This window comes from Seriola dumerili, unplaced genomic scaffold (assembly GCF_002260705.1).
Source record: "Seriola dumerili isolate Sdu_G_001 unplaced genomic scaffold, Sdu_1.0 BDQW01000068.1, whole genome shotgun sequence".
NCBI lineage: Eukaryota > Metazoa > Chordata > Actinopteri > Carangiformes > Carangidae > Seriola > Seriola dumerili.
The window spans coordinates 9,675,010-9,700,127 of NW_019174323.1; the positions used below are offsets into that span (position 1 = coordinate 9,675,010).

The window sequence follows — 25,118 nt, forward strand, 5'->3', positions numbered from 1 at the left end:
GTTTAAATACTCGCCATGACCCATGACCTTTTACATGCATTGCACAAATGGCCAGTGCGTATGCAAGAGCAGAGAGACGTCAAACGCACCAAAAGCAGCTGACTCCCGTTCATCTAATGACTAACATAACTAATGTCAAATTTTAGGCACGCTCACACAGAGTATCCCTTAAATCTGCTTCTTCAGACTCTAACTGACCTACTCCACTCTCCTACTCCCAGTTATCCTGACATATTTCTCATCACAGGACATGGGAAAAGTGGGATGGCATTGCAGGGCCACATGCTACATTGACTGTGATCACTCTACGGACTGACATGCCCATTTGCAAGATCATTTCTGAATTGGGGATGACTAAAGCAGCAGCTTCAGAGACAGATTTACTTGACTTCTTAGAGCATGGGATACATACGACTGTGACTCTGCAGATATCCTTATCAGTATTCATGAGATGTCAAAAGTTGGCATCAATCTTTTCTTTTGTGTTCAGAGATCTTTAATGTGATGCCTTAAATTCTCAAATCTTTTTCTCACAATAGTCTGTTGGAGCCCAGCCAAATGAACTTTAACACATTTTACTCTTGTAACACTGAAAGACAGACTTGTGTGCATAACTTTTTTTTGTTTTCTGAGGGGGTTTCAAAAGGTTTTTATACATGGATGTTACATGCGTCTCGCTTCAGTGATGAGATTTGTGACATTTTACACAACAGTACGTCTGTAATCTACATGAGCACGCAATCACTTCCTAAATTTCCCAAAAATATTCACTCAAAAAAGAGGGACTACTTTTTGTTGTTGTTTTTTGTCTTGTTTTTTTGTCGGGGGGGGGGGAGAGGTCCTTAAACCAAACAACACAGCAGGTACAGCATAAAAAGAACCAGAAACTCCAGTTCTAATGACGAATACCTTGTTACTGTTCGCCAGGAACAGGAGAGCATCCAGCTTCCTCGTGCAGCACTTACCTTTGTTAGAGCCAGTGAGGTGAGCAGAGTGAACAGGTGCTCCACAGGTAAGCATGTTATGTTTACATACATATTATAGCTTTTTTTTTTCATTCATACTTAAAGGCAACAGTCATAAAATCTTATTTTCCTCATACATTTACATGTGAACCTTACAAGGCTTCTTTTTGTGCATTGAGCTCTAGTTCCTGCTCTGCTTACACAGAGGCATGAGACTATTTTTAAACCCTACAGTGTTAGTTTAAAAGGTTAACTATTTACCCCTGGATATTTTATGCTGTTTTGAAGAGACAGAGACTGATTGATTCCTGTGTTATTTTTGTTCAGGTCCGGTGTCACAATGCATAAGCAGAAGAGCATAGGTAATGTGTTAATTCTGGAAAGCTGATTTATGGTTATTGTGGTTATTTTCTCGTGTCTTTGGGCATCAGAAAACCTGTTTTTACAGCTGATCTGCGGGAATGTGCTGATGTTTTAATCGCTTCCTTTTTGTTCTAGTTATTATCTTTTAGTTATTTTCAGTTACTTGTATTTTCCCCCTTTGTGAATCATTTGCTGGTTTTCCCAAATGGAGCCTACAGGAAGGTAAAGGTACAGATTTCTGTAAACAAAGATTTGAACAACTGATCACAAACAACGAGCTTTTCTTTTGCTCTTAGGCGGAAATGCGGTTTTCTACAGACCAGCTGAAGTATCGACTGAAATAAGATCTGGATATTTGTACAAGTCTCCTCCTCCAAAACGATTGAAGGCAGAGGTGACAGTAAGCAGAATTAATGCAATATATTGCGGATATTTATGTGTGTGTGTTCATTACATTTCATAATTTATTTCATTATGTTTGTCCTGCAGAAATCATGGAAGAAGAGATATTTCGTCCTGTTCAAAGTCAGTGATCAGGAACATCATCTAAAGTACTTCAGGAGTTCGGAAGAACAGGACAGGCCACTTGGAGGGATCGACTTAGCACAGTATGTCATCAAACAGGCCATTTAATAGCAATTTAGTTTTTATTTTCTATGTAACCTCTAAAGAATAAAACAATAAGAATATAAAACATACTACTTCAACTATTTTTTACCAAAATCTCCTTATAAGCCTGTATGCATGTTGTTTTTTTACATTCCTTTTAGGACTAAATGTTATTTTTTTCATTTCACATCCGTATCTTTTGTGTTCTTGTATTAAGAGTCTCACAGTTGCATGGGAGCCCTCAACACCACCAGAGATGGGGATGGATCCAGAAGAGCTTCAAGTGCTCCCCTTCATGCGTGCTCTTCATCAGGGCTGCAGACCGGGACTACTTCTTCGTGGGGGAAAACAGGTCAGTTATCTGATTTTGAAGGGTTATATAAAGCACAAAGATGGAATTTATAGCTCCTTTAACAACTCCAATGCATTTTATGATGCTGTGCTGTAAAAACACCTGACATACCACACATAAACAAAAATGTCTTTTATTATGAACCTTTTATTATGACTCACCCCTTTATTGGTGCTGGTTTTGGGGGAGTGTAGGAAAATGTGGGAGTGAAGTCAATGTCTGGATGAGCACCCAGCAGCCCAAAAACCCCATCTAAAATCTTAATGAATTAAAAGCCTGTTATTAATCCACATTAATCACACTTTATCTGTGTATTTTTCAAAATAAAGTTCCATCTCTAACCATTTTTGCTCTCACCACATTTGGAAGAGATTGGCTTTGTATTTTGCAGTGGCAATGTGCAGAAGAACAGTCCTAAATGCATGAATTGCATTGATTTGAAAGCCAGTGATGGTGTAACCAAGTTTAAGGCCACAGCTGGGTTGGCCAATCCTCCTCTCAAGGCCCCTAATGACACTTTCACAGTGCCTCATAAAACACTTCCCACTGCCCTTTATACCATCTACTATTTTGGGAGGTCTAACAATCAAAATTAAATTATGATGTTGCCTTCGTGTTTAGTAACAGTCTAGCAGCTGATAATGGCTTTGCCTTCCACTTTGCCCACAACTAAATTGTTGCAAAATGTCACTATTACCACTCTATATTTGACTTTAGAATTGAATTTTAAATTGAATGTAATAGCCATAATTTGTCCCTCTTTCTTCTAGTTATGAAGTGGACGGCTGGTTCTCTGACCTGTTTAATGCCCTCAAAAACCGGCCACATAAATTTATGAGTTCAGAGGTACATTTAGATCTTTTTTATGATATTTTGTAACAGCTTATGGAGTCAAAAGAATCTCTTGCACTGTACTTTTTTGTATCTATCATATTTGCTTACCAGCTACTTTTCTCACTTCTTAAGGAATTGTGTAATGGGCAGCGAACAGTTGAGGTAAATATTCAAGACACCAGGCTCAAATGAATGCCAACAAGATTTTTTTATGCAATAATATGCTTTTTTGTTCTGTCGCTCCTTTCCTTTTAATTGTTTCAGTTACAGCCTCTGCCTCCAATCTCACAGCACTACATGTGCTCACTTTAAATTCTCCCAGTGTCACTGATGAATTCATGTAAAGTCCTCACTGTACAGATTCATCAGTCCTCTACTAAGCGTGCTTATCCATCAGCTCTCTACTTTTAAAAATAGACTTTCTCTCCCTGTTTTACCAGGTTATTTCAAACCCTTTCATGCGGAAAAAGAATTCAGCCATTGAGCCTGAAAAGGTTGGTCCATTGCATCTAAAGCTCAGCATGAATTGGCAAATTCTTTCTGCATGGATCCTGTCAACCTATTACTAACTCAGGCTTACTGAGACTGTCCCAAATCAATCAATCACAACATTCCTTTGGGTGATGCACTCAAGAGTCAATTGTGCATACTCATCTAGAGAGCAAAGGGCTTGTTAAAAAGGGCTTGCCTACTTAGGGGGACGCTATAGCTTCTGTCTGCATGTTGACGGACTCCTGGAATTTTCATGGCTGCCTTTTTGAGTCCACCTGTTGGACGACTGGATGGCTCTGTGGTGCTGACTGACTTCTTGTTCCAATCCCTTTTTTCATTTCAACACATTTAACATTTCGCTGGCATGAATGGTTGCAGTGCATGTCACATAACTGCCACACCAATGGTTTGATCCCTGCTGGGAATCCATGTTGCATAACAAACACTCCCCTCTCAAAAAGTTAATTAAATATAAACTCTAATTAAATATTAACCTACATGCATTTATAGCAGCTTGTTGGCAGATTTGTTATTCAATTTTTGTGAAATTCCCCCAGAAGAGTCCAAGCGTTGTTATTCAGTGACTCACTGTTACATGACACCTTTATATATCTTGATATAGCCATACATTCACTATATTAACTTAAATCCACACTTATAACCAGTGCATCCAACCCAGGCACACTGAGGTGAAGGGGCTGAAAGCAGCACATACACTGCTTCCAGAATAATGTGGAACTTGCTGTAATCACACTAAAACTGTACACAAGCATGTTTTAATATGTGTTTTTGTTTTCTTTTTCAGCCAGCATTAAAAATACGGTCCACGTCTGATCCAACCCCAAATGTTCTGGGTCTCACTGGAAAATCAAAGGTGCAACATCTTGACCTGACTGTTTGTAATTTGTAAGCGTTATTTTCCTTCTGGTGACATACAGACACGTTGCTTTCTGATTGGCCAACAGGATGAAGATTATTCCAGAAGACCTTCATCAGAGCCTCCAATCTATGACTATCCGAGATCCTACTTGAGACAAGTACAAGTAGGGCTGCAGTTGTTAATTACTTTCAATATAAATTAGCCTGCAAGTTATTTTAATATATATAATTTGATTGATCAATTAAAAAATACATTAAAAATATATATTTTTTAAAAATAGAGGAAGGTGTCCCAGAGTCCACAGAGAGGTCTTCCAAAGGTCCATAATCCAAACATATTCACCTTTACTATCATATATGAAAAAGTAAAGCATCAAATCCTCACTGGACAAGTGGGAAGCAGAGAATGCATTTTTCCTTTAAAAAATGACTAAAACAATTAATCGATTATTGAAATAGTTGCAGATTCATTTTTTGTCCATCAACTAATTGATTAATCAACTTAGCCCTTGAACTTGGCCATGTGTCTCGTACCAGTCAAGCTGAATTTAATATTGTGATTAATTTAATTCAGCTTAGCTCCTTAATTGTGGCACTGTAACTAATGTGTACTGTAAGTAATAATATTTGTAACTTTTTCCTATTTTTGTGAATGAGGTCTGGGAAAATGGTTCCACCGTTGGCAAGAGCATGGAGTCAGTGTGAGTGTTAATTACTTTTTCCCTTTGTCAGAGAAAAATGATCACGCGTCACGTTTGTTCATGTGGAATTCTGACAGTATTTCCTGTTGTTTGATTGTTTGCTAATTAGAATATCTATCTCTTGTAGATATGAAACAATGGAGGAAATTAGACATAATGAGCAAGTAGCTCAGGCAGTGTAAGTTTGATACACAGAGTGCTAGATCACTGAGAAAAAAAAAATCACATTTCCTAATAATGATAATTGCTAATTATTGTTTAAGTGAAAGCTATTGATTGTTCCAAATGCCTCTAGGGACCGTGAAGTTGAAGAAGTTACCAGTGGCAGTCTGATGAGGTCTGTCACTCAGGCCTTTAAGAAACTGAAGACCCAGATTTCTCCACTGCCCCCGTTCAATGAGGAGACGGACACTGAAGACAGGTAGATCTCTGATTAACTGCATGGTCTTTTTTTCTTTTCTGTGGGCCTTATGTGTATTTTTGACTTTTCGCTTTGTCTCCGGTGTCAGTGCCCTACGCTCGTTGTGCGACATGTTTTGTCAGTGCCCTAGATACCAAAATAGCTCACTCATCAGAAGTAACCATGACCTCATTGGCTCAGACACCTAAACTGACAATAACAAGGGTGTTTTTATACCACGAAACTGTTGACACTCCAAGACGAGTCAAGAATCTAAGAGAGGCACCTGAGAGCCTGTTTGGCAACTTAGGCTCTTGGCTAGATATAAAGAATCCTTTCATGTTATTAAATGGTTTCAACTGAGCAAAATGGTACTGATAAGCTTCACTGATTTATATACAAATGAGCCATGAAAATATATCATGTGATGCTGATTCTTCAGACCTTGTAGGAGCAGAACTTGGTCTTACAGGTCAGGCGTGACTGATTAACATCTCCGCAGTGTTGGCTGTTATTTTGTTATTGTTAGATCCCCAATAAGCTACATGGCTTTCTGCAATCACAGTGGACTGCACTGCAACTCATATGCGCTAATGCTAATCAGATGCTAACCAGATGTTTTCACACTAATGCAAAGCACTGTATTAAGTATTTAATGTCAAATTTCTGGGACGTTTGCCAAAACTACAGACACTTTGGCCCACAAGTGATTATCATCAAATAATGTAAATATTAGCCACCATACACTACCACTCCACTCCAGGCTAAGTGTAGCTGGAAAACTCCTGTGTGTAGTGAACTGAAAAAAAGTTTGTTCAATTGTTTAGAGTCAGCTTTTAATTTGGAAGAGGAATCTCTTCCTTTAACGTTACTACCAAATAAATTAGAAAAACAAATCTTTTGAATTAGCGAGGCTCTTACAATGCTAACAATGCCGAGGGCGTAGATCCAGCTTTGTGTCTAGGGAGCATGTTAGGGCAGGTTTTAGCCAATCACATTTGACCTTCCTGTTTATTCAGACAAGTGTGTTATTCACCAGCACAACAGGCGATCACTTCCCCTTGCTCTTCCATGCCATCATCTCCTGTGTAAACATACTCTCCTCTGCTGTTTGCTTTGTTAAATGTGCTGTAATATCAAACTATGCGATAATGTTGTGCCTCACACTGATGTCTGATTTCTTTCTAAGTGGCCAACCACTGTGCTGCCACACTGAAGACCATCTTCTCCACTGCATTTGGCATATGGGTCAAAAGACTTGTTTCTAAAGTGCCTCTTAATTAGAATTCCTCTTGCGCCTCCACAGTGATTAGGGAATTATTTGCTTCTCCCATGCTGCTTTTATGAACTACTTTTTAAAAACCTCAAGACATCTGCTCCCCTTTTTAATGCAACTGAGAGAAACCTATTCTGGTTTTTGGCATATACAATGCTCTTGCACCTTTTATCAATCATCTCTTCCTTCTTTATTGCTGTTATCTTCCGCCACAAGGACAAATGTGGATTTCTCTCTATCTAAAGCATCTAATACAGTGCCAGAATCTGCTGTTATGCTATCCGTCTGTGAGTCCCCCCCCCCCCCCATGTTAGTGCATGCAGATTCAGATGGTTCTTCCTCTGTGTCATTCTGTGGCTTCAGTGGGAGTCATCAACATAAAGCATTGGCCTTGGCTCCTGATGCACGACAGCCTCTGTGCGGTTTATTCCCACTGTCTCCCCAAGCTGTCTCATGGTCTTTTGTTTAGGTGCCAGCCAAGAATACATAAGTGGCTACCAGCTGAATGTAACTGAGACATGTACCCTTATAAGATCCCTCATGATATCACTTGCTTTTACAGAGAAGAAACACATCTGTCAGACTTCAGCAGCAGCTCCAGCGACAACGGGGCAATCTCTCCTGTGGAGAGTCCAAATATGCTCACCCTGGAAAATCAAAGCTCTACTGAGAGGTGAGATGCTGAAGCAACTGACCTTGAATCCAAAAAACATAGCAGCCAAGTGGGAGGCACTGTTTGAATTTTGGGTAATAAGACAAACACTAGAGACATTTATGTAGGATGAGATGATCACCTGAATAAGAGACGTTAAAGTGAGGCATGAGTACGCTCGTTCAACAGTTGCTCTACTTGTAAATAGTACAAGCAGACATTTGAACCCCCCACCCCACTGTGGCACCATCTGTGCCAATCAAAAAGTCAGAAACAGCTTTGTAATGGTTCCACAGAACAAATAAAATATAGACATGGCCACATTTAAGGTGACTCAGAATCCTGGGACCGGCACTGACATGTTGCAGGACGGGTTAGAGTAGTTTCTGGAGGTTTCTGCGAGCAGACGGTGGTATAAGAATAGTCGAATAATAATAAGCAGCACTTGACATTAAACATTAATAACTCGTGTGACTTTGCAGCCAGAATTTAAATGAGTTGTTCAAAGAAAATTAGAGGTGCTTATCTATACAGACACTCATGCCTATATAATGGAGGAAGGAGAAAATAACTACAAATGTCTGCTTTTATGTTTGTTCACCACATATAAGCAGACTTTTTTTTTCTTATTAGAAGGCATTTTGTGCCTTTGAGTCAAGGAGTAGGTTTGGTAACATATGCCAATTATTTTACCAACCAATACTAAAATTAGTATGCAACGCAAACCTAGAGATGTAGGAGGATCTTAGGAAAATTTTTCTCCTTACAATGCTGACGAGCAAACTATTCTTAATGCATTAAGGGTTAAGATTTGGATGCGTTTCTTTGTAGCATGTCAAAATATATACAGTGCCATTGAATAAAGCTATTGTTATTTTTCTTTCTAGTCTTAACCCCATCACCCCAGAGGAAAGAGATATTGAGGTCAGGCAGGCAGATTTGAAAAAACACCTGACTCTAACAGAAGTGGATAGGAAACCAAGGTAAGTTGACATCTCACATATTAGATTTCTTTGACTGAAATATGTGGAAAGGCTTAAGCAATGCAACACAAAGAAAAGAAAATACAGATACAAATGTACTGTCCAGTAGTTTTTGTTTTTTTCCCGTGTCTATTAATATCAATGAAAACACAAAAACCCACAGATGTGTGCGCCACATTCACTCCTGACTGTTCTACTGCAGATTTGTCTTCATCCCAGAAATTACAGACTCCGTTTGTTTGAAAGCATAGTTCACATCAGGCAGTGCCGGTGGTGATGCTGCACGTCCTTGTTTGCTTTTTTTTTTGCATTTGAGAAAAGTCCAGCTTGATGCTGCGGTGCAGGGGCTGTCTTTTCATTTGTGCTGGATGGTTCAGAGCTTTCAGCTGTATTGTACCGTGTGGAAATTAGGGCATGTATCTACACTGAGATTTACAAACTGCTCTTTGGATTAATTCATTTATTTGCACAAAATCTAAATTCTCAATATAATGTAGAGAAAAAAATGTTAGTTCTTAGCTGCTTTTTTCATGTCAGGCTCAGTTAAGTTGTTGATTCTGCTTTATTATTATTATCTTGGTTGAGTTGTCATGTCAGGCCTGGCCCTTTATTGGACTTCTATCTATAGTTCTTAGTCTGCAGTCTCAACTACTTGAAAGGTTAAGGCAGCAGTAACTGGTAGTGAAGGCAGCACTGTTGGCAGAGCAGCCTGTCTAGACAGGATGTGTTCATGCACAGGGTTCAGTGTAGGTCACCCAAAATGCAAGCCGTTATGTGGCCTGTGTAGACAGCTGGATTGATCAAATAAAAGCACATCCGTTCTGTCAGACGTAGGAGACGGACAAGCCAACAACACGACCGAAACGCCTACTGTGTAGACAAGCCTTAAAACACGAGTCGAACCTGCAGTAGAACAGACAGTAGTGATCAAGTGGCTACAGCCATTACATGAAAATGGTGATGATTAAATAGGCTCACAGCTGGAGAGGGACGATAAAGGAGCACAGAATGCCTAGCTGTGCCTCTGTTCTTACTAGCAACTGCCTTGTCATACTGGATCTAGAAGGGTGAAGTGAAAGGCAACTTTACTCAAAGCGACAGTTTGTCATTAAAAAGCAAGAATGTCAAATACTGCGTGTATTGTGCATGTGTCACAGTGTGTCCGGGTGGACAGGCCAGCCACAGACAGTGTGTCTCTTCCACAAAGGAGACCAAATCCTGGCAATCAATGACTTGCACGTCAGCAGCGTGGAGGAGTTCAACACGTACATCAGCAAGTCACTGAAGAACGAGGTACATTCCTTACTCGCAAACTGCAAAGGCGCCAACACATTGTCCGTATTCATTGTGTCGCTGTTTTGTATGCATCCACGCAGTCTGTGATCTGAGAGGCAAATTTCTTCTCTTTTCAGGTGAAACTGACCATCCTGCGTCTACCAGGACACCCACACCTGCATTCTCCAAACTGTCCCTGCAGTGACTGGCCGCAAGCTGACAGTTAGAGATGAGAGTTACTTCTACTATTGTATCTGGGTGTGTTTAAATCAGTCTTTAGGAGCACTTCCTGCCTACAGTTGGTGAGTTTGTACCAAATTCTGTTCCTGTTGATCTGTCGTTCTACTACTTTACTCGATTTAAAAAAAAAATAAAAAATAAAAAAAAATAAAAGGGACGGTAAAGGTTAAACAAGACAGATATAACTTACTTTACCAATCTTGTACATGTCTCACAATGTATGTACACATATACAGTATGTTCTGTGTAAACGACATGCAGCTTTAACAGAGCATGATTTATGACTTGACTGACGACTGTTGTATTTGCTATAGATTGCCCCATTATAAGAGCCTATCAGAGAGGGGGGTAAACAATGCCTTACAAGGCATTTTTAAATGTAAAATGCCCCTAGAAAGTAAGACCATATATTTTGGGCATATACCTCAAGAGTGGAGATATTAATATTTAATGAATTTTCTGGTGGATGGTAAAAAAGTCTTACCAGGAAATTGTTATCACAGGAGGGCCCAGCTTTAAATGCATGAATGGACATTTACATAGAAATTAATGTTATCTGCTTCACACTGGGAAAATAGTCTTATTTTCACAAATCATTGATTATGTTGTAAAGAAACGATCACTTATACTTGTACAGCATCTCCCTTTGTTTTTTCTTTCTATATGTGTACACCTTCGATAAGTACTAGCCTATTTTGAAACTTGTGGCAAACATGAATTTATTATATATACACACAGTATCTGACATATATCTGATGGAAATATTTGTTTGATTCTGAAAGTCAATTAAAATAAAAGAAAAAAAAAAAAAAAAAAAAAAAATGTGTTCAGAGGGAAACAAATAGTTTTACCGAAACGTTTCCTCATAGCACTATGGTGCCAAGAAGGGGATATTCATGACACAAGCTTCTGTACCCAGGACAAAAGAGTATGCGGGACAAAACTCAAACAGTGCATGGCATGTAGTGGAAAAATGTCGGAATATGCAGACAACTTGTAAATACCCTGACAGCAAAGGTTTCTGATTTTTTTTAAACATTATTTTACCTTTATTTACCCAGGCAAGATGTTAGGAACAAATTCTTATATACAATGGCGGCCTGGCAAAAGGCAAGAGCCTCCTGAGGAAAAGGGGGTAGGGACCAACTCTCACTCTGTGACCTCTGCAGGGAAGCAATTTTTAATAATTAACTTTAATCTGAGATGACAGGAAGCAACAGTGATCATAATTGTTTTAAAGAACAAAGATTAAGTTATACATAAGCAAGGATGCGCTCTAACATTTATGATCCCACTATAGTAAACCACTTTTTATTCATATCTATTTGTGTCTTAGCTTGAGGAAGAACATGTGAGCTGCACCCAGCAATGCTGATTCATTTCCAGTTTGCAGCACGCGATTACATTTCTTTGTAGGCCATTTCCGGCTAATGACACCTAATGACATTTTTAGAGCACACATAGATTGGTAAACACAGCATGTTAAAATGTCTCCTCTATGTACATGCTGTTAGTATTTGTTTATATGAAAAAAAGAACTCCATACATCAGGATTTTTAACTTTACTTCTTATTTATCTTATGAATACCTCCCGACAGTAATTAGGGGTGGACGAATTACAAGAGATGTAGAGACCAGTGTTTAGTGTCGCCCACACCTCAGGCAGACTCTTGTGAACTGATGGGCAGACAGAATGGTGTTGCTCCTCAGGCTATGTTTCACCTATTTCTCTCTGATTTGAATAAGAAATGTAATCTTAACATGACTTGGGAAGATGGTTTTCCACTTTAAATTATGTCGATTGATTAATGTCACTCCTGAACTAAGACAATAAGACATCTAGTGACAAGGACAAAGCGCGCTTATAAACTAACATCACATATTACCAGATACTGTTAATATTGAGAGGAGTCCTTTACTCATGATGTCGCATCAGCCTTTCCATTGTGAATGTTTCAAGTTTTAACATTCAATAGATATGAGAAACTAGTCAGGACCTTTGTTTTTCAAGTCCATTCTTAAACTGTGATATTCAAGCTGTGCTGTATTATAAATACACTCCATTATAAGTACATGCATACTTTGCAAGGGTGTTGCAAATGCAGGTTACACTGGGAAAAAATGTTTTATTTGTAAAATGATTATGTATAAATTTGATTTGTTAAAAACACTGACCTTTTGTATTTCTTTACTAAGTTTAACTGGGTATGAGGAATGTAAAATACACTGTACATAAAACAGGCTGCCGAGTTTATGCAGTAAAATGACATAATTCACTGGAATTGTAACAAATTGATTATTTCCAGTTGCTCGACCTCCAAAAATCAATAAAGTTAAGTTAAATCTGCTATCTAGACTACACATTACAAACTTAAGGTTTATTATCTGTCATTTTTCTTTTTTTTTTTTAATCTTTGTGGTAACTTGTTAATAAAAAGACATCTGAACACATTCTTACACACAGCATTTTTGACCAGTTTCATAAAACCCTCTTATTTTTCAAAATATCACCAGTTCATTCGTTGTAACTGAAGCATACAGTAAGGGACAAAGGGTATCTACGTATAAAAAGTTGGCATGAATTCAGTGTCATGCTCAGCAGGGTGAATGTTTAGAGGTGAAAGAACCTTAACATCCAGCTTCCTTTTTTATGTCATCCTTCTTCACATCTTAATACAGGATAATACCACTAATAACCTTTTTGTTATTCATATGGCAGACTCATTATTTGTGGACGCAATTCTTCTCTAAAATCAGACATCAATACATGAGACTACTAACTGAAATAGAAAGACATTTCAACAAGCGCTCCAGTCAATTCAATTTCAGTTTGGCAAGACTTAATACATTTCATTCATGCCTAGAGGAAGAATACCAAATGAAATTATTATTAGACATGGCTTACTGAGAGCCACTTACTGAGAGCACATAGTAATAGAGTGGTTATTATATCAGTCACCTACTAAAGTGGGTGAGACGCATTGTAACACAAGCATGATATAAAATAGGAAGCGAGGCAAGAGGTAGAGATTGCTTTAAAAAAAAAAAATAAAAAAAAAATACAATATCCTGGGCAACTTTTATCATCGACACTGCACGAAAGAAATAACACGTGTTGGAAGCTTACAAGAAGCTTTGGTGAACAAAAATATGCCAGGCCTCGCTTCATGATTTCTTTGCCGGTATGACATATGAAAATTAATTTGTTAGTAGGTTAAAATATAGTTGACTGAATACATTCAGTCTACAGTACAAACATTTTCAACATGTAGAATCTTTTCAATTTTTAGGACCAACAATTTCCTCACTTTGGCCCCTGACGACTGAAAACGCAACTCAGGCAGATGAGAAAAGATTTTCTACATGAAAGGAGAACTCACGCAGGGACTCTGTGAAAAAGCCTCATTTACAGAGAGCGACATTCAAAAAGCTCTCTCTCTGTGTGTGTGTGTGTGTGTGTGTGTGTGTGTGTGTGTGTGTGTGTGTGTGTACGACACATCTCTGCTGTCTGAGATACACTACTGACAGATCTGATAGCACCCCCTTCAAAACAAGTTTACATTTTTAAAAGCTACTATAAAAAGAGTGGCATTCCTCCTTAGTACTCTATTTGCCAGAAGCAGTACTGATGATGCTGCACAAATCCATCCGTTAGCATGATTTGAATAGTAAAGATGTCATTTGATGGACACTGGAAATCCATATAATGAAGCCTTGAAAACCCTTGTGCCAAGTTTGCAAATTTTTCAAGAAATAATAAAACTCACCTTGAATTTCATGTACAATGTTTTTTTTCTTGATGTGCAGGTTAATGCTGCTAAAAAAAAAAAAAAAAAAAAAAAAAAAAAAAAAAATTAAGGGGCAAAATTGTTAGCATAAAAATTTTAATTACGTACAAAAAAATACAGACATTAGGAAATAGGAATTGCACAGTTTCAAAGCAGCACTCACATCTTGGTGACGAACAGTGGTATAATTGGAAGTGGCCACAGCAGGCAGCAGCCGCACACATCCAATTAAATCAGTTCCAATGTAAAATACTTCTGGGTGACAGGGGTCTAACTGTGGTTCACAATACATGTAGGGCCTCAGATCTTGTTCACACAAAACCGCTTCCAAAGTTGTCAGTTAATTTAATTCAGCCCATTGTGGATGAAAGCAAAACCTTTATACCCCTTTTATCAGTGTTGATGTGCTTTTGTTACGAGCTCAGCTGTCAGAGGCAAGCAACGTTAATGCAAATAATAGTGTGTTAAAAGTGTGTTAAGATACATTTGTTCCCCATGCTCATACGGCATTTCAAGTAATGAAAAATAGTTGGTTTGCTTTCGTTACCAACGAGCAGCAGAGTTCACAGTTCAACAGTTTTCTGGTAAATAAGCTACAGTTTAGCTTTAGTTTCCATGAGCCACTCACTGAAACACTTCTCCATAGCCTTCCTGCTGGTCCAGCTGCCATTGTTGACTGTAGGAATGATCTTGAGAGGTTGGACCCACTGGACAAAACGCTTCAACTCCAGAAAGCTGCTGTGTTCACTGTATGGGATTCCTGTCAAGAAAACAGGAGTAACTATCGTCATGTCCCCAAACTTTTGCACTTGAGACAGATTTTTGCTTTAAACGGTGCATTTGTCAAAAAGATTCAAATGTGGCTTTGATGAAAATGACTTCAGCCTTAAGCCTGAAGATAACGCACATTTTGTCTCTACTCACAGGACAATTACAAGTGTAAGTTGTTCTTGTTAATTTACTCATTAAGTCCTACAAGGAACGAGGCTAGACGTGCTTTGGAACTGAACCAGGACTTTTCAGACATGATTTTCATTTTCGGCTCATCTGCGTTGATATTTTTCTCCTTAAATTTCTATTATGAAGTGTCCATCTCGGTGAACACAGAAGAGATTTAGTTCGAGGTAAAACACCGTCACTGAGCCAGATGTCTAAAAGTATGAGGAAGCCAGTCAGACAAGCAACAAGGCAAAGTCTCAGAAGAGGAATCAGATGCTCAACAGAGCGACCCATGGGCTCAGATTATCTGTGAGGAGACATGGCAGATTTCAGATGCTGAAACATTAAGACCATCAAATGTCGTCATATTCTTGTTTGGAAGTGATAATAAGAAAACAGCTTGAAACTGCTGCAGAGCTGTTGCCTCTTGTTTGTCCTCCTTCATCCCTCCACAGATTTTAATGTGCTCCACCACTGCTTTTAACAGATCTAGCTGCAACTAAGCCCACTGAAGTATACAGTCAATCCTCCCACATGCAGAGAACAATATTAGGAGGAGGAGTAGCAGCAGCATATGGCTGGGAAGGGCAAGGAGGAGGAGATAAAAAAAAGAGAGAGAAAGAGAGAGAGAGAGAGAGAGAGAGAGAGAGAGAGAGAGAGAGAGAGAGAGAGAAAATTGGCTTCCGCCTGAGTGACGCACAAACTGCTGAGGAGGAAGAAATTATATGCGAGTGTGTGTCGCAAAAGCCTCTAGCTGGTGATTGTAGGTTACGGGCCAGATGGCTGATGCTGTTGATGGATCTATTCAGAACATGAAACGGCGGACAGGAAGAAAAACAGGCCAAATCTGCAGTGGCAAATCAAGTCATGACCCATTTCAGCACCGGGCTTCAATGTGAGACTGCTCCCCTGTGGTGCTGTCCATGACTGAGGATACAAGACCCAGCATCACCCTTACTTCTGCCACCCTCTCATCACCTAGTTGATGTGAACCTGAAACTCAGACACGCTCTATTGTTAATCCTCATACTCCTTTCCCTGAGTCTCCTCCCCACCTTGCCAGAAGAGGGAGCTGTGGGCCAAACATAATAATGTGAGGGAACCTGTTTTTGGCAAGGAACCTGCCGCCGTTTTGATTAAGCCTTCGCAGCGTGTGGGAGGGTGACAATTAAAGATCATCTACCATTGTAAGGGACTGCTTTTGGTCAGTAAAAGAGAGAGGGGCATTCTCTCAGGGCAGACGGCTCTAAAACCTCCAACTTTGTAGAAGACCCTCAAATACCTTGAAAGAGCATCAACAGTCACAGCTCTGACAAATGACTGGACACTATATTAGAAGGAAAATAAATACGTACCATAAATGGAGACGTTTCCGCTGATCTCAGGCTGAATGTCTCCCACTGATTCCACCTGCTGGCTGAAGGTCCAACCAGTGGGTTTAAAAGCCACCAGCTGATCATAGCGCTCTGAAAACCGTGCCAGGTGATCCTGCAGTTTCTGGAGACAAAGTAGCCTTTGTGCTCAGTGAGATTCGACAATTTATTAGCAACACTTGGAAGCTTCATCCTCAGATTCCTAACTAAACTCAAGTGCAGGTCTTGTTGTGCCTTTGAGATTTGCTAATCAAAAACACTGACATTGAAATATAGTTATTTATTTTAGTCAAGCACTTGTTTACTGGATGATAAACAAAATAGAGGAAATGTGTCCAATTTACTATAAAAAGGTGCGCAAACCTCTAACTTAATGTTTTATACAGTTTTATCAATTTATTTCAATGTACTTTGTCCAAGTTATCGTGACTCTTTGTTGAAATTCATCATAGACTCTCTACTCAGAAGGCCTCAGCTCAAACCTAAACTGCATCCATTTCTCTCAAGTCAGCCTCTCTGTGCCTAGCAATGTGTGAATTATACCAAGCCTGGGACTTATCTGTGCTTATACAGAAGGAAAATTTAAATGCTTTAGAGAGATGATGTGCTAGGGTCATCATAATTAGCAGTTCCTAATTATTTTAACTAATTTCCCAGATACTTGCATATGAATAGACCATAAGCAGAATAAAAGACATGTTTGCACATCAAAGTTAAACTGTCCAGAAATAAGACACAGCCCTTGGTTAAACACAAGAGAAGTTTACACAAAGAAAGTCTGAGAATTTATTTATTACTATAATCACCAGCTCTATACCCCCTCATTTCTCTAAGTTTATTATTAAATGAAATTGTTAAACTCATCTCTCAGTGTTTATCACTGGAGTACAAGAACTCATATGCCTGAGGGATATACGTCTGATGTGATATATTTGCTAGTTGTTTTACTCTAATTGCTGATGTACTTTGTTTCCTAAACATGCCCATAAAATAACATTTTATACACCTGAGAGTTCTGGGTCCCATTGGAATGACTGCTCTTTTCAAAATCAGAAAATGAGATTTCTGCACCTACTTTGAAGGAGAGCTGCATCATGGGCAACACATGGACTCGGGCTGCCTTCCAGTCGGTGGTTATACGTTGTCTGACTTGCTCCGACTCCAGACAGCACATGGTGTTGTATTTGTCCCTAGAGAGGCACACTTTAGACCCCAGGACTTCTGCCAGTGCTACGAATGAAGCAGAACAAGGTCGGTGTAAGAACCAGGAATGTGGGAAATTCAGCTTTTTCATTTTAAGACCCAGTATGTACTTGCAGTTAAGAAACCCTTGTTACCCCCACTGACAATTTGGACATTTTATTACAGAATAAAGTTTAGCTGTTCTGAAGAACTTTACTGGAACACAGTGAATAAATGTGTAGCTTGTAGAGTTTGAACATATAAAACAAAGACAAAAAATAAAACTTTTGAATGTCTCCTTTTCAAACAAACAATCTCAATATAATGTATTGTGTTCCCTGCATTGTAAAGTGTGGCGCTGTAAGTGTACAAATACTCTTGTGAAATAACAAGTACAAAGTGGATGAGTACAGTCATACAGACAATTGAATCAGCTCTTGTTTTTTCCGCTCCAATGTCATGCAGAGCTTGTTGAAGCAAAGTTGATTACAGAATGAATGCATGCTGTTCACTCTGTGAGGACAACATGAGTTTTTGAGTACTTCACTACACCAATGAGGAGCAAACCAGTATTCAAGTGTGTCACCGGAGGACAGTTTGCCTCCACATGAGGACAACGCATATTGAGGGGCTCTTTGCTCAAAATACACTAAGCCACAAATTTTCAATAAAAGACATATTTGATGACCTTTCAATGGGAGGGAAGGTGAGGTAGTGATATAAGGCTACAGACAAAAAAGAAAAAAATTACTTTGTGTCCATCTGTTTGTGGTTGTGGCAATGCCTTACTTTGTAACACGGCAGTCATATCACCATTCCCAGAATTAAATGAATAAATTACCATGTAATTTTCAGTAACATAATTAGCCATCAAAAATGTCACTTATTACTCTGCCTAATTATCTGACTGATGTTGAATTATGTGCAAGACAGAGAAACCCCCCATCCCCAACTCTATTCAGTATAATCCAAGCTGAACTGGGTACTCAAGGGAATAGGTTGGATGACTACTTTGATTACTTTATTTGATTTTTAACCAGTAAAAATTATCCCAAAATAATTTTAATTTATGTTATGTGCTGTCTGAGTATTTACAGACCTCAAAATGAGGCAACAGTTTCCCTGATTTTAATAAGTCAAGGAAAAGAACTGCATAACAAACTGCTGCTGCTCTAAAGCTTAAAGTGCTTAAATCCTAAATACGAATGTGCACAAAGGTTGGAGAGCACATGCAACTTTAATTCAAGCTGTTTTTAATGTTATTTTAAGAATAACATGCCCATATTTGTGTTGACAAAATACTGTTTCTCTTTAGTGTACGAAAAGCTTTAAAAACCACACTTAATAACCTTAAATATGGTGGTCAAGCTGAGAAAAATGAATCTCTAAAAAACCTGACAATGGTTACATTTTTGGAGATGCAAGGATTTCACCCCAAAGAATAAAAATGCTTTTAATGTTCAGTTAGAAAATCAGCTGAGTCCAAAGGGTTACTTTCTTTGAATGACCTTCAGTCTAGACAAAACCCATTATTCTACAGTACGTAATAATCTGTAGTTATAAATCATGCCAAGTCTGCATGTTTTGCCTTCTAGTGGCAGACAAGCACTTAAAAAGCTGAGTGAAGACAAATATTAAGTATGTGCATTAAGTCCAAACACTTACCCAGAAAGACTTTCTCCTTCCCCACAGAGTAGGATCCACAGACCACAAGTGTACGTGGGTTGAGCGTCACCAGTTCAAAGGCTGTGCTGGCTGCAAAGTTGATGACCTCTTGCTGTCTGGGGAAGGTGTACTGAGGGCTGCAGTAGCTACAGGGACAAGAAAGTGGACATTGAAAATCTGAGTACCCTCAAGGCTTCTGCATCACTTTTACTGAGTTTAGTGGATTGAAGACATGAAGTTGTGGTACAGTTTACCCAAACTGGAAGTAAATCTGAACTCAGTACTGAGGAACTCATCCTCAGGGAGTGGTTGTTACTGTATGTTTATGTATTAGCTCATTCACATAACAGCAGTAGAGTACAACCACAATCCTGCCTTTGGTACTAGTATATAAGAGGTACTTACGTGGTGTCCAGGTAGAGCGTCTGCACCCTGCAGCTAAGTAACTCAGGGTAGGTTTCCATTGAGGGATCAGCTCTGAAGTCTCCAGTGTGGAGGACTGTCTGTCCATCAGGCAGAGAGAACAGCAGCATGGCAGCTCCTGGACAACTGAAAGAACCGAGACAGATGGAGGTGAAGCTGGACGAGAGGAGCATCAAGTGAGAACATAGATGATCTGGGGTAATAAAACAAAAAACAATCTTCTCTAATTAGGAAAATGGAAGGAAAATCTTAGTGTGGTAAACTATGGGACTGACCATCACAACTGTTGGTATAATTAGGTCTGAATTCAAAAGTAATGGTACAAACTGACAGAAGAAATTGCAATACAGAGTTAGTTTCCCTAAAAGTGTCTTAACATTCTTCAGTGAAAAGATAATCTAGGTAGTTAGCTTGGGGTTGTCTGAATTTGAAATGAATGTAAGGCATTTCACTCATGCCTCTGTATCCTCCTTTAAAACGCTTGTTTTAAACTTTTGACAATTTAATGCTCATGATAATGGCTGCTGTATCAGTTTTTTTTCCTTTGCTCATTTATAGATCTGTAAATTTTTGTGGTCTGCCTCCACACTCAATCCTCTGTGTCATCTTTACCAACAGTTACAGTAACAAGCCATAAACAGCTCAACATGAGATCAGTGGCTGGTCCAGCTTTCTCACCACAAAGCACTCCCTCCACACAAGCTGTGTGGACACTTCTAAGTTGATGATCACTATTCAGTTTCTGATGTTGATGTCAACTGGGTGACTCACTGGTTGGCGTCCAGCAGGATGACCTTGATTCCCTCCACAGTGACCTGGGTGTTCATGGGGAGGATGTGGACATACTGCTCTGCCACCTTCAGTTTGCTTTTCACCAGGTTCCCTGTAATCTGACCACAAGAGGTAGCCGTTAAGTCAGCTCACATCTCTGTGGCTTACTTACAGTGATTTACCAGCCACCACTAGCTAGAAAAACACAAATGCTACAAAAGGATTTTGTTTGTGGGTAAACACAGTATCATTATTCTAATGCCTCAGCATCAGTACTCATGTTGCTGTTTATTGTGTACTTCACCCATAACACCCTTATTCCCAAATCTACTTGGAAAAATTTCCTTGGTGATTCTGATCAAACTTTTCTGGGCTATGACCCACCTAGCACCCATGTTCAATTTCTGTGACCTACCAAATAAAGAAAACCCCAAAAGAGTCCGTTTTTAGTTTTAATCCCCACAGAACACACACTCCAGCATGATAAATCGTGTCCCATTTGACAGGAGAACTTACATCTAACCTCCTCTTTCACCATTATATTTTATTCTCTATAGGAGGTATGTTTTTAAATATCACAGTAAGCTTAACAGAAAATGCACAATGCAAAATGTGTCTAAACATGAAAGAGGCACTACAAAGTCTGAATATTATATATTTTTGGATGAATACCTCAATTCATTCAGTTTATTGCTTCATTCACACCTTAATTGGTTGCAACATTTGCACAGGGACAACAGAGTGAAGGAGAAGACCAACTGAGACCCAGACAAACTACATTTTGTGGATTTGAAGTGTTTTTTCCTGTACAGCTGACACAAAGGTCTTCAAATTTCAATCATCTCCAATACGGTCAGAGCCACTGGCAAATTAGTATTCATAGCTGCCGACTGCAAGTAAAATTTTCAATACTCTGAGTCAGTGCAGTGAGATAACAAATGGATTAGGCATTTACTTCATAATTTCCACGGGAAAAGAGCAGACGGGAAGCTTTTTAATAAGCAAATAAATAGTATTTGTAAGATTTGTAGCACCTTCTAAGTAGTGACTATCTTCCAGTGTATTCTAGTAAGGACTAACAGGCCTTTGAAGGGAGACTGCTATTCATTCACAGCATAAAACTAATAACCATCCATGACAATTTCCTAGCCAAAAAAGGCCAAAAAGGACATAGGCTTGTGCAGATCAATTCATAAAATAGGTTATATGATAATTAGCTTAACATATGTCTAAAGCATGCCACCAGATACAATGCATAGCATCAGCACCAACTAATGCAATGACGACACATTAGAAGTCATTTATATTTTACAAAAGCCAAAACATGACTTACTTTGTTACAGTAGATTGGAAACGTGGAGTTCTTGGTCAACCCTCCGTAGTGGTCTGAGTGGAAATGTGTTAGGAAGTAGGCAGTGATGCCCTCAATCTCCCCGTAATGAAAGGCGTCTATGACAAACTTTGTACCTGAACAAAATTTTACAAATATTTACGATTACAAACAGAAAACTGCTTAACCTTCAGATTCATGCAGCAATATAATATATGGTCCCTCACTGACCTGGAATCTTCTTGTAGAACGGACAACGCGGGAATTGTACTTCTCCATCAGCATTCACTCTGTTCCTTCTTCGTCCCCATCCTCTGGTCCAACCTCTCCTTTCTTCTCCCTGAGCTTTCACTACATCACTGCTATCCCCAGTCTCTGTCCCCCGTGAGGTATCTGTGGCTGTGTCAGCCTTATTTCTCCTCGTCCTGTCTCTCCTTTGTCGCCTCTTTCCTGAGTTCTCGCTAATTGTTGGAATAGAGATTTCAGCTGGTCCACTCTCTGCCTCTTTCTCCTTCTCCTTGAGGGGTTTGAGGCCAAAAAACACCCCAATGTCTGTCTGCTTGAGACTGGAGGCCTGACCGGCCTTGCTCTGGCCCTTCTGTGGCGGCATGGTTTGAGATGAAGGCGCTTGATGAGAATTCGCGTGAGGCTGCTCCGACTGAATACTGTCATTCAAATTTTTGAAATGCAGGTTATCTGGGCTTAAAAGTTTTTCTCTCAGGTGCTCTAAAACAATACTCTGTGGAGATTGAATGTTGGTCTTACAGGGATTGATGGCATAAGTAGATTTACCATGAGCTTGTTTTTCACCTGTGGAATCAGCTCTGTTTTCACCAGCTGCAGCAGCTGCCAGCTGATTAGCAGGCAGTAATGAGGCAACTGACTCCAGCTGGGTGTTTGAGGAAGACAGGTCCTTTACTGACACATTATTGTTTTCCAAATTATCTATAAATTCAGTCAGGAGTTCATCCTCACTTGAGAAGTCGTCACCTAACAGTAGCATTGAGTCTTCATCGTCATTTTCAAATGCATCACAATTAAAAAGGGCTTTTCTGCACTCACTATTATTGACTTCAGTCTCTGCAGGGAGCTCAGAAAGAGGAGAGTAGGATATGGCATCATCAACCTTTTCAGGAGGAGGGTCATTTTCGAGAAAATCTTGTCCTCCATTATCTTCCTTAATAGGAGTAGATGAAAACTCTGTTTTACCTTCTTGGGAAGCACTGATAGCCTTCTGGCTTTTGGTAGAAGACGACCAGCCCTTCTTTTTCTTAAAATCCTCTGGGCCAGGTGAGCGCAGAAACAGAAGTCCATTTGTAAGTTTAGACGGAGGTGTTCCAGTGATGTTATTTTGAGGGGATAAGATAGAAAGACTGACAACACTGTCCTGTGAAGTCTCTAAAGAAGACTCATCCACCTCATTGTTTGTCAGTCCTTGGAGACAACTGAGGCTGGTCTCCCCAGTGGTTTTGGCCTGCTGGGACAGACTGAGGAGGGCCATGTCACTGTTTGCTCGACTATGGGCCAGGAGTGTGTGGTTGAATTTCTTGTAATGGTTTGGGATGGTGGAGGAGCACTGTAGACCTTTTGGACACTCTATATGAACAGAAAAAAAAATAGAGAGCAAAGTACAAATTTATAATCATTCAAAAGCACCTAAATTCAAAATTTGAATTCTGTATTTTGACAATACAGATATCCAGAGACTGTGAGGTGCTTTTTTTTTAGTTTAGTTTGTTCCATTTATTTTTCAGGGATCATGTATAAAAAACAGTAGTCCCACACCATTTGTAGTCTCTAGGAAGAAAAACAAACTAGTTATGCAATTAATACAAGTTAAAAATACAATAAATACTAGATTCAATTGGAGTTCCCAACACTATTTTTAAATAAGCATTCCCGTAACTTTACACATCAGTTTACTTGTCATGGAAAGTACCACTCAGCAAATTGTATAATATCTGCTATGGCTCTCGAGGGAGCTTTCTAAAGAAAATAACACTGATTATGTTGTCTTGGTTTTCTTGAATTGGGCTTAGGACTTTAAAATTTGAACAAAGAGCCTGTGTTACAGACTGGGGGCGTGGACTTTGAAAGACATGGGCATTTACCAGTCACTGAGGATCTGATGCCATGTTCATGTCATGTGGGAATTATCATAATTACCAGTTTCTGATTTGTAAATAATATTCTCCCCAACATCCAAGTTGTAATCCTGACTGGGAGAATCTAATTTTTAAAAGTAATTAAATTCAAGTTTAATGGATATAGTACTATATTGTCAAAGTAAATTACTTTTAATCCTCACATGACCAATTCTGCAATTATATACAGTTGTCAGATGACAACTCAATACGGTATGTCATAAGCATGGGAATCTATCCAAGTATTATGGAATGACTATGAAGAACATCTTGCAATGTGTGACATTTCAAAGTGAATTATCTATGTTATCAATAACACATAAAATAATAAAAATCTTTTATCATATCCTCCACTGATAGAGATATGTGTGCACCTGAATGAAGGATAATAGGTGTATTTAAAAGAAGACCATAAATACATAGATATAGACAATTTGATGAGGGGGTTTCTGAAGTGGTTGTCATATGTTATGCTAATCAGAAACTGTGAAAGAGCTTTTATTTAATAGGTATCAAGAGTATTAGTCTACATTTATATTAAGTATATGAGGATCTCTGTACCTTTGCATTTGTCCCTGGCGGTGTCAAGACACTCAGCAACATGCCATCTTTGAGTCTGTACGACCAAGATGGAAAAGGGCATCTGACACATAGGACAAAAGTCTCCAGAGGACGGTCCCTCTGCAGCACTATCTGTTTGGGTTGTCTCATGAGCAGGAGATAACTTTGAGGGTACAGTATGTGTCTCTGAGCTGCCATGTCCGTCTACATGAACACCAGTACTAAAATCTCCACTTTCAGCTGTCTTGACTTTTTCAGTCCGTTCAGGTGCCTTGTCTGAGAAAACAGTGTCTCTCTTGGAGGTTTTTCTTGAAGTACATCTTCTTTTAGTGACGGTTGTAACTGCAGGCGGTGGTTTCTGTCTCTTTTTCTTCTTCTTCTCAAGAGGTTTATACTCCCAGATGTCATTTTCAGAGTCGTCCTTTTGTGACATTTGGAGGACGAGAAAGTGTAACGTCCCTTATGTTACCCAACGACCTCCTCAAAACCCCAGATATTACACAAGAGTTGCTGTTTAATAACATCCCGCGGTTGCCGATATAATAAACTTTACAGTAGATTAATGACTACTGGTAGATTCCTTAATGTTGCCAGTATAAATGGCGGTGCTGAAATAGTTTTTCATAATTAATAATTACAATATGGAGCTATTTTTCTTCTATACACACTGTGTGCTCCGATAAGAACATGTTAGCATCAGGTTAGCAGCTCGAGCACTTACCGCCACAGTGCAACAATGAATCTAGTAAAAACAGCTACAGAAACAAAGCAGCACTTTCCACAAATCTTGCAAAATTGACCTCATATTAGCGTTAATTAAATGCAGGGACAATCAAAAAGGCTTTTAGTCATAGCCTTTTTTATGTCAATGATTTAAAATTCAGAAAAATATTTCTAGTGAATTATATTTATGAATATTTT

General features: G+C 39.1%; 2 protein-coding genes across 4 annotated transcripts; one reads left to right on the forward strand and one right to left on the reverse strand.

The window, feature by feature from the left end:
• Positions 1-923: 923 nt before the first annotated feature.
• On the forward strand, positions 924-10,166 carry plekhs1 (pleckstrin homology domain containing S1). Of its 3 annotated transcripts, none has more exons than XM_022743477.1 (17): positions 924-1,012; positions 1,293-1,327; positions 1,625-1,728; positions 1,818-1,936; positions 2,155-2,289; positions 3,060-3,135; positions 3,256-3,285; positions 3,564-3,617; positions 4,421-4,489; positions 4,581-4,658; positions 5,152-5,195; positions 5,323-5,373; positions 5,491-5,616; positions 7,434-7,544; positions 8,411-8,506; positions 9,664-9,799; positions 9,919-10,166. In XM_022743477.1, the coding sequence occupies exons 2-17, from the start codon at positions 1,306-1,308 to the stop codon at positions 10,006-10,008; spliced, it is 1,341 nt and encodes a 446-aa protein (XP_022599198.1). In that variant the 5' UTR covers positions 924-1,012; positions 1,293-1,305; the 3' UTR covers positions 10,009-10,166. The 3 variants fall into 3 exon arrangements, with proteins under 3 accessions (XP_022599198.1, XP_022599199.1, XP_022599200.1); XM_022743478.1 differs by having other exon boundaries at positions 1,625-1,722; XM_022743479.1 differs by lacking the exon at positions 3,564-3,617.
• A 3,766-nt stretch (positions 10,167-13,932) lies between these two features.
• On the reverse strand, positions 13,933-24,926 carry dclre1a (DNA cross-link repair 1A). The gene is made up of 9 exons (XM_022742968.1): positions 24,198-24,926; positions 21,724-23,088; positions 21,496-21,629; positions 20,163-20,281; positions 19,374-19,517; positions 18,969-19,114; positions 17,197-17,351; positions 16,104-16,245; positions 13,933-14,569 (listed from the first exon to the last, which is right to left on the reverse strand). Exons 1-9 carry the CDS (start codon positions 24,628-24,630, stop codon positions 14,403-14,405), a joined length of 2,805 nt encoding a protein of 934 aa, XP_022598689.1. The 5' UTR covers positions 24,631-24,926; the 3' UTR covers positions 13,933-14,402.
• Positions 24,927-25,118: the final 192 nt, after the last annotated feature.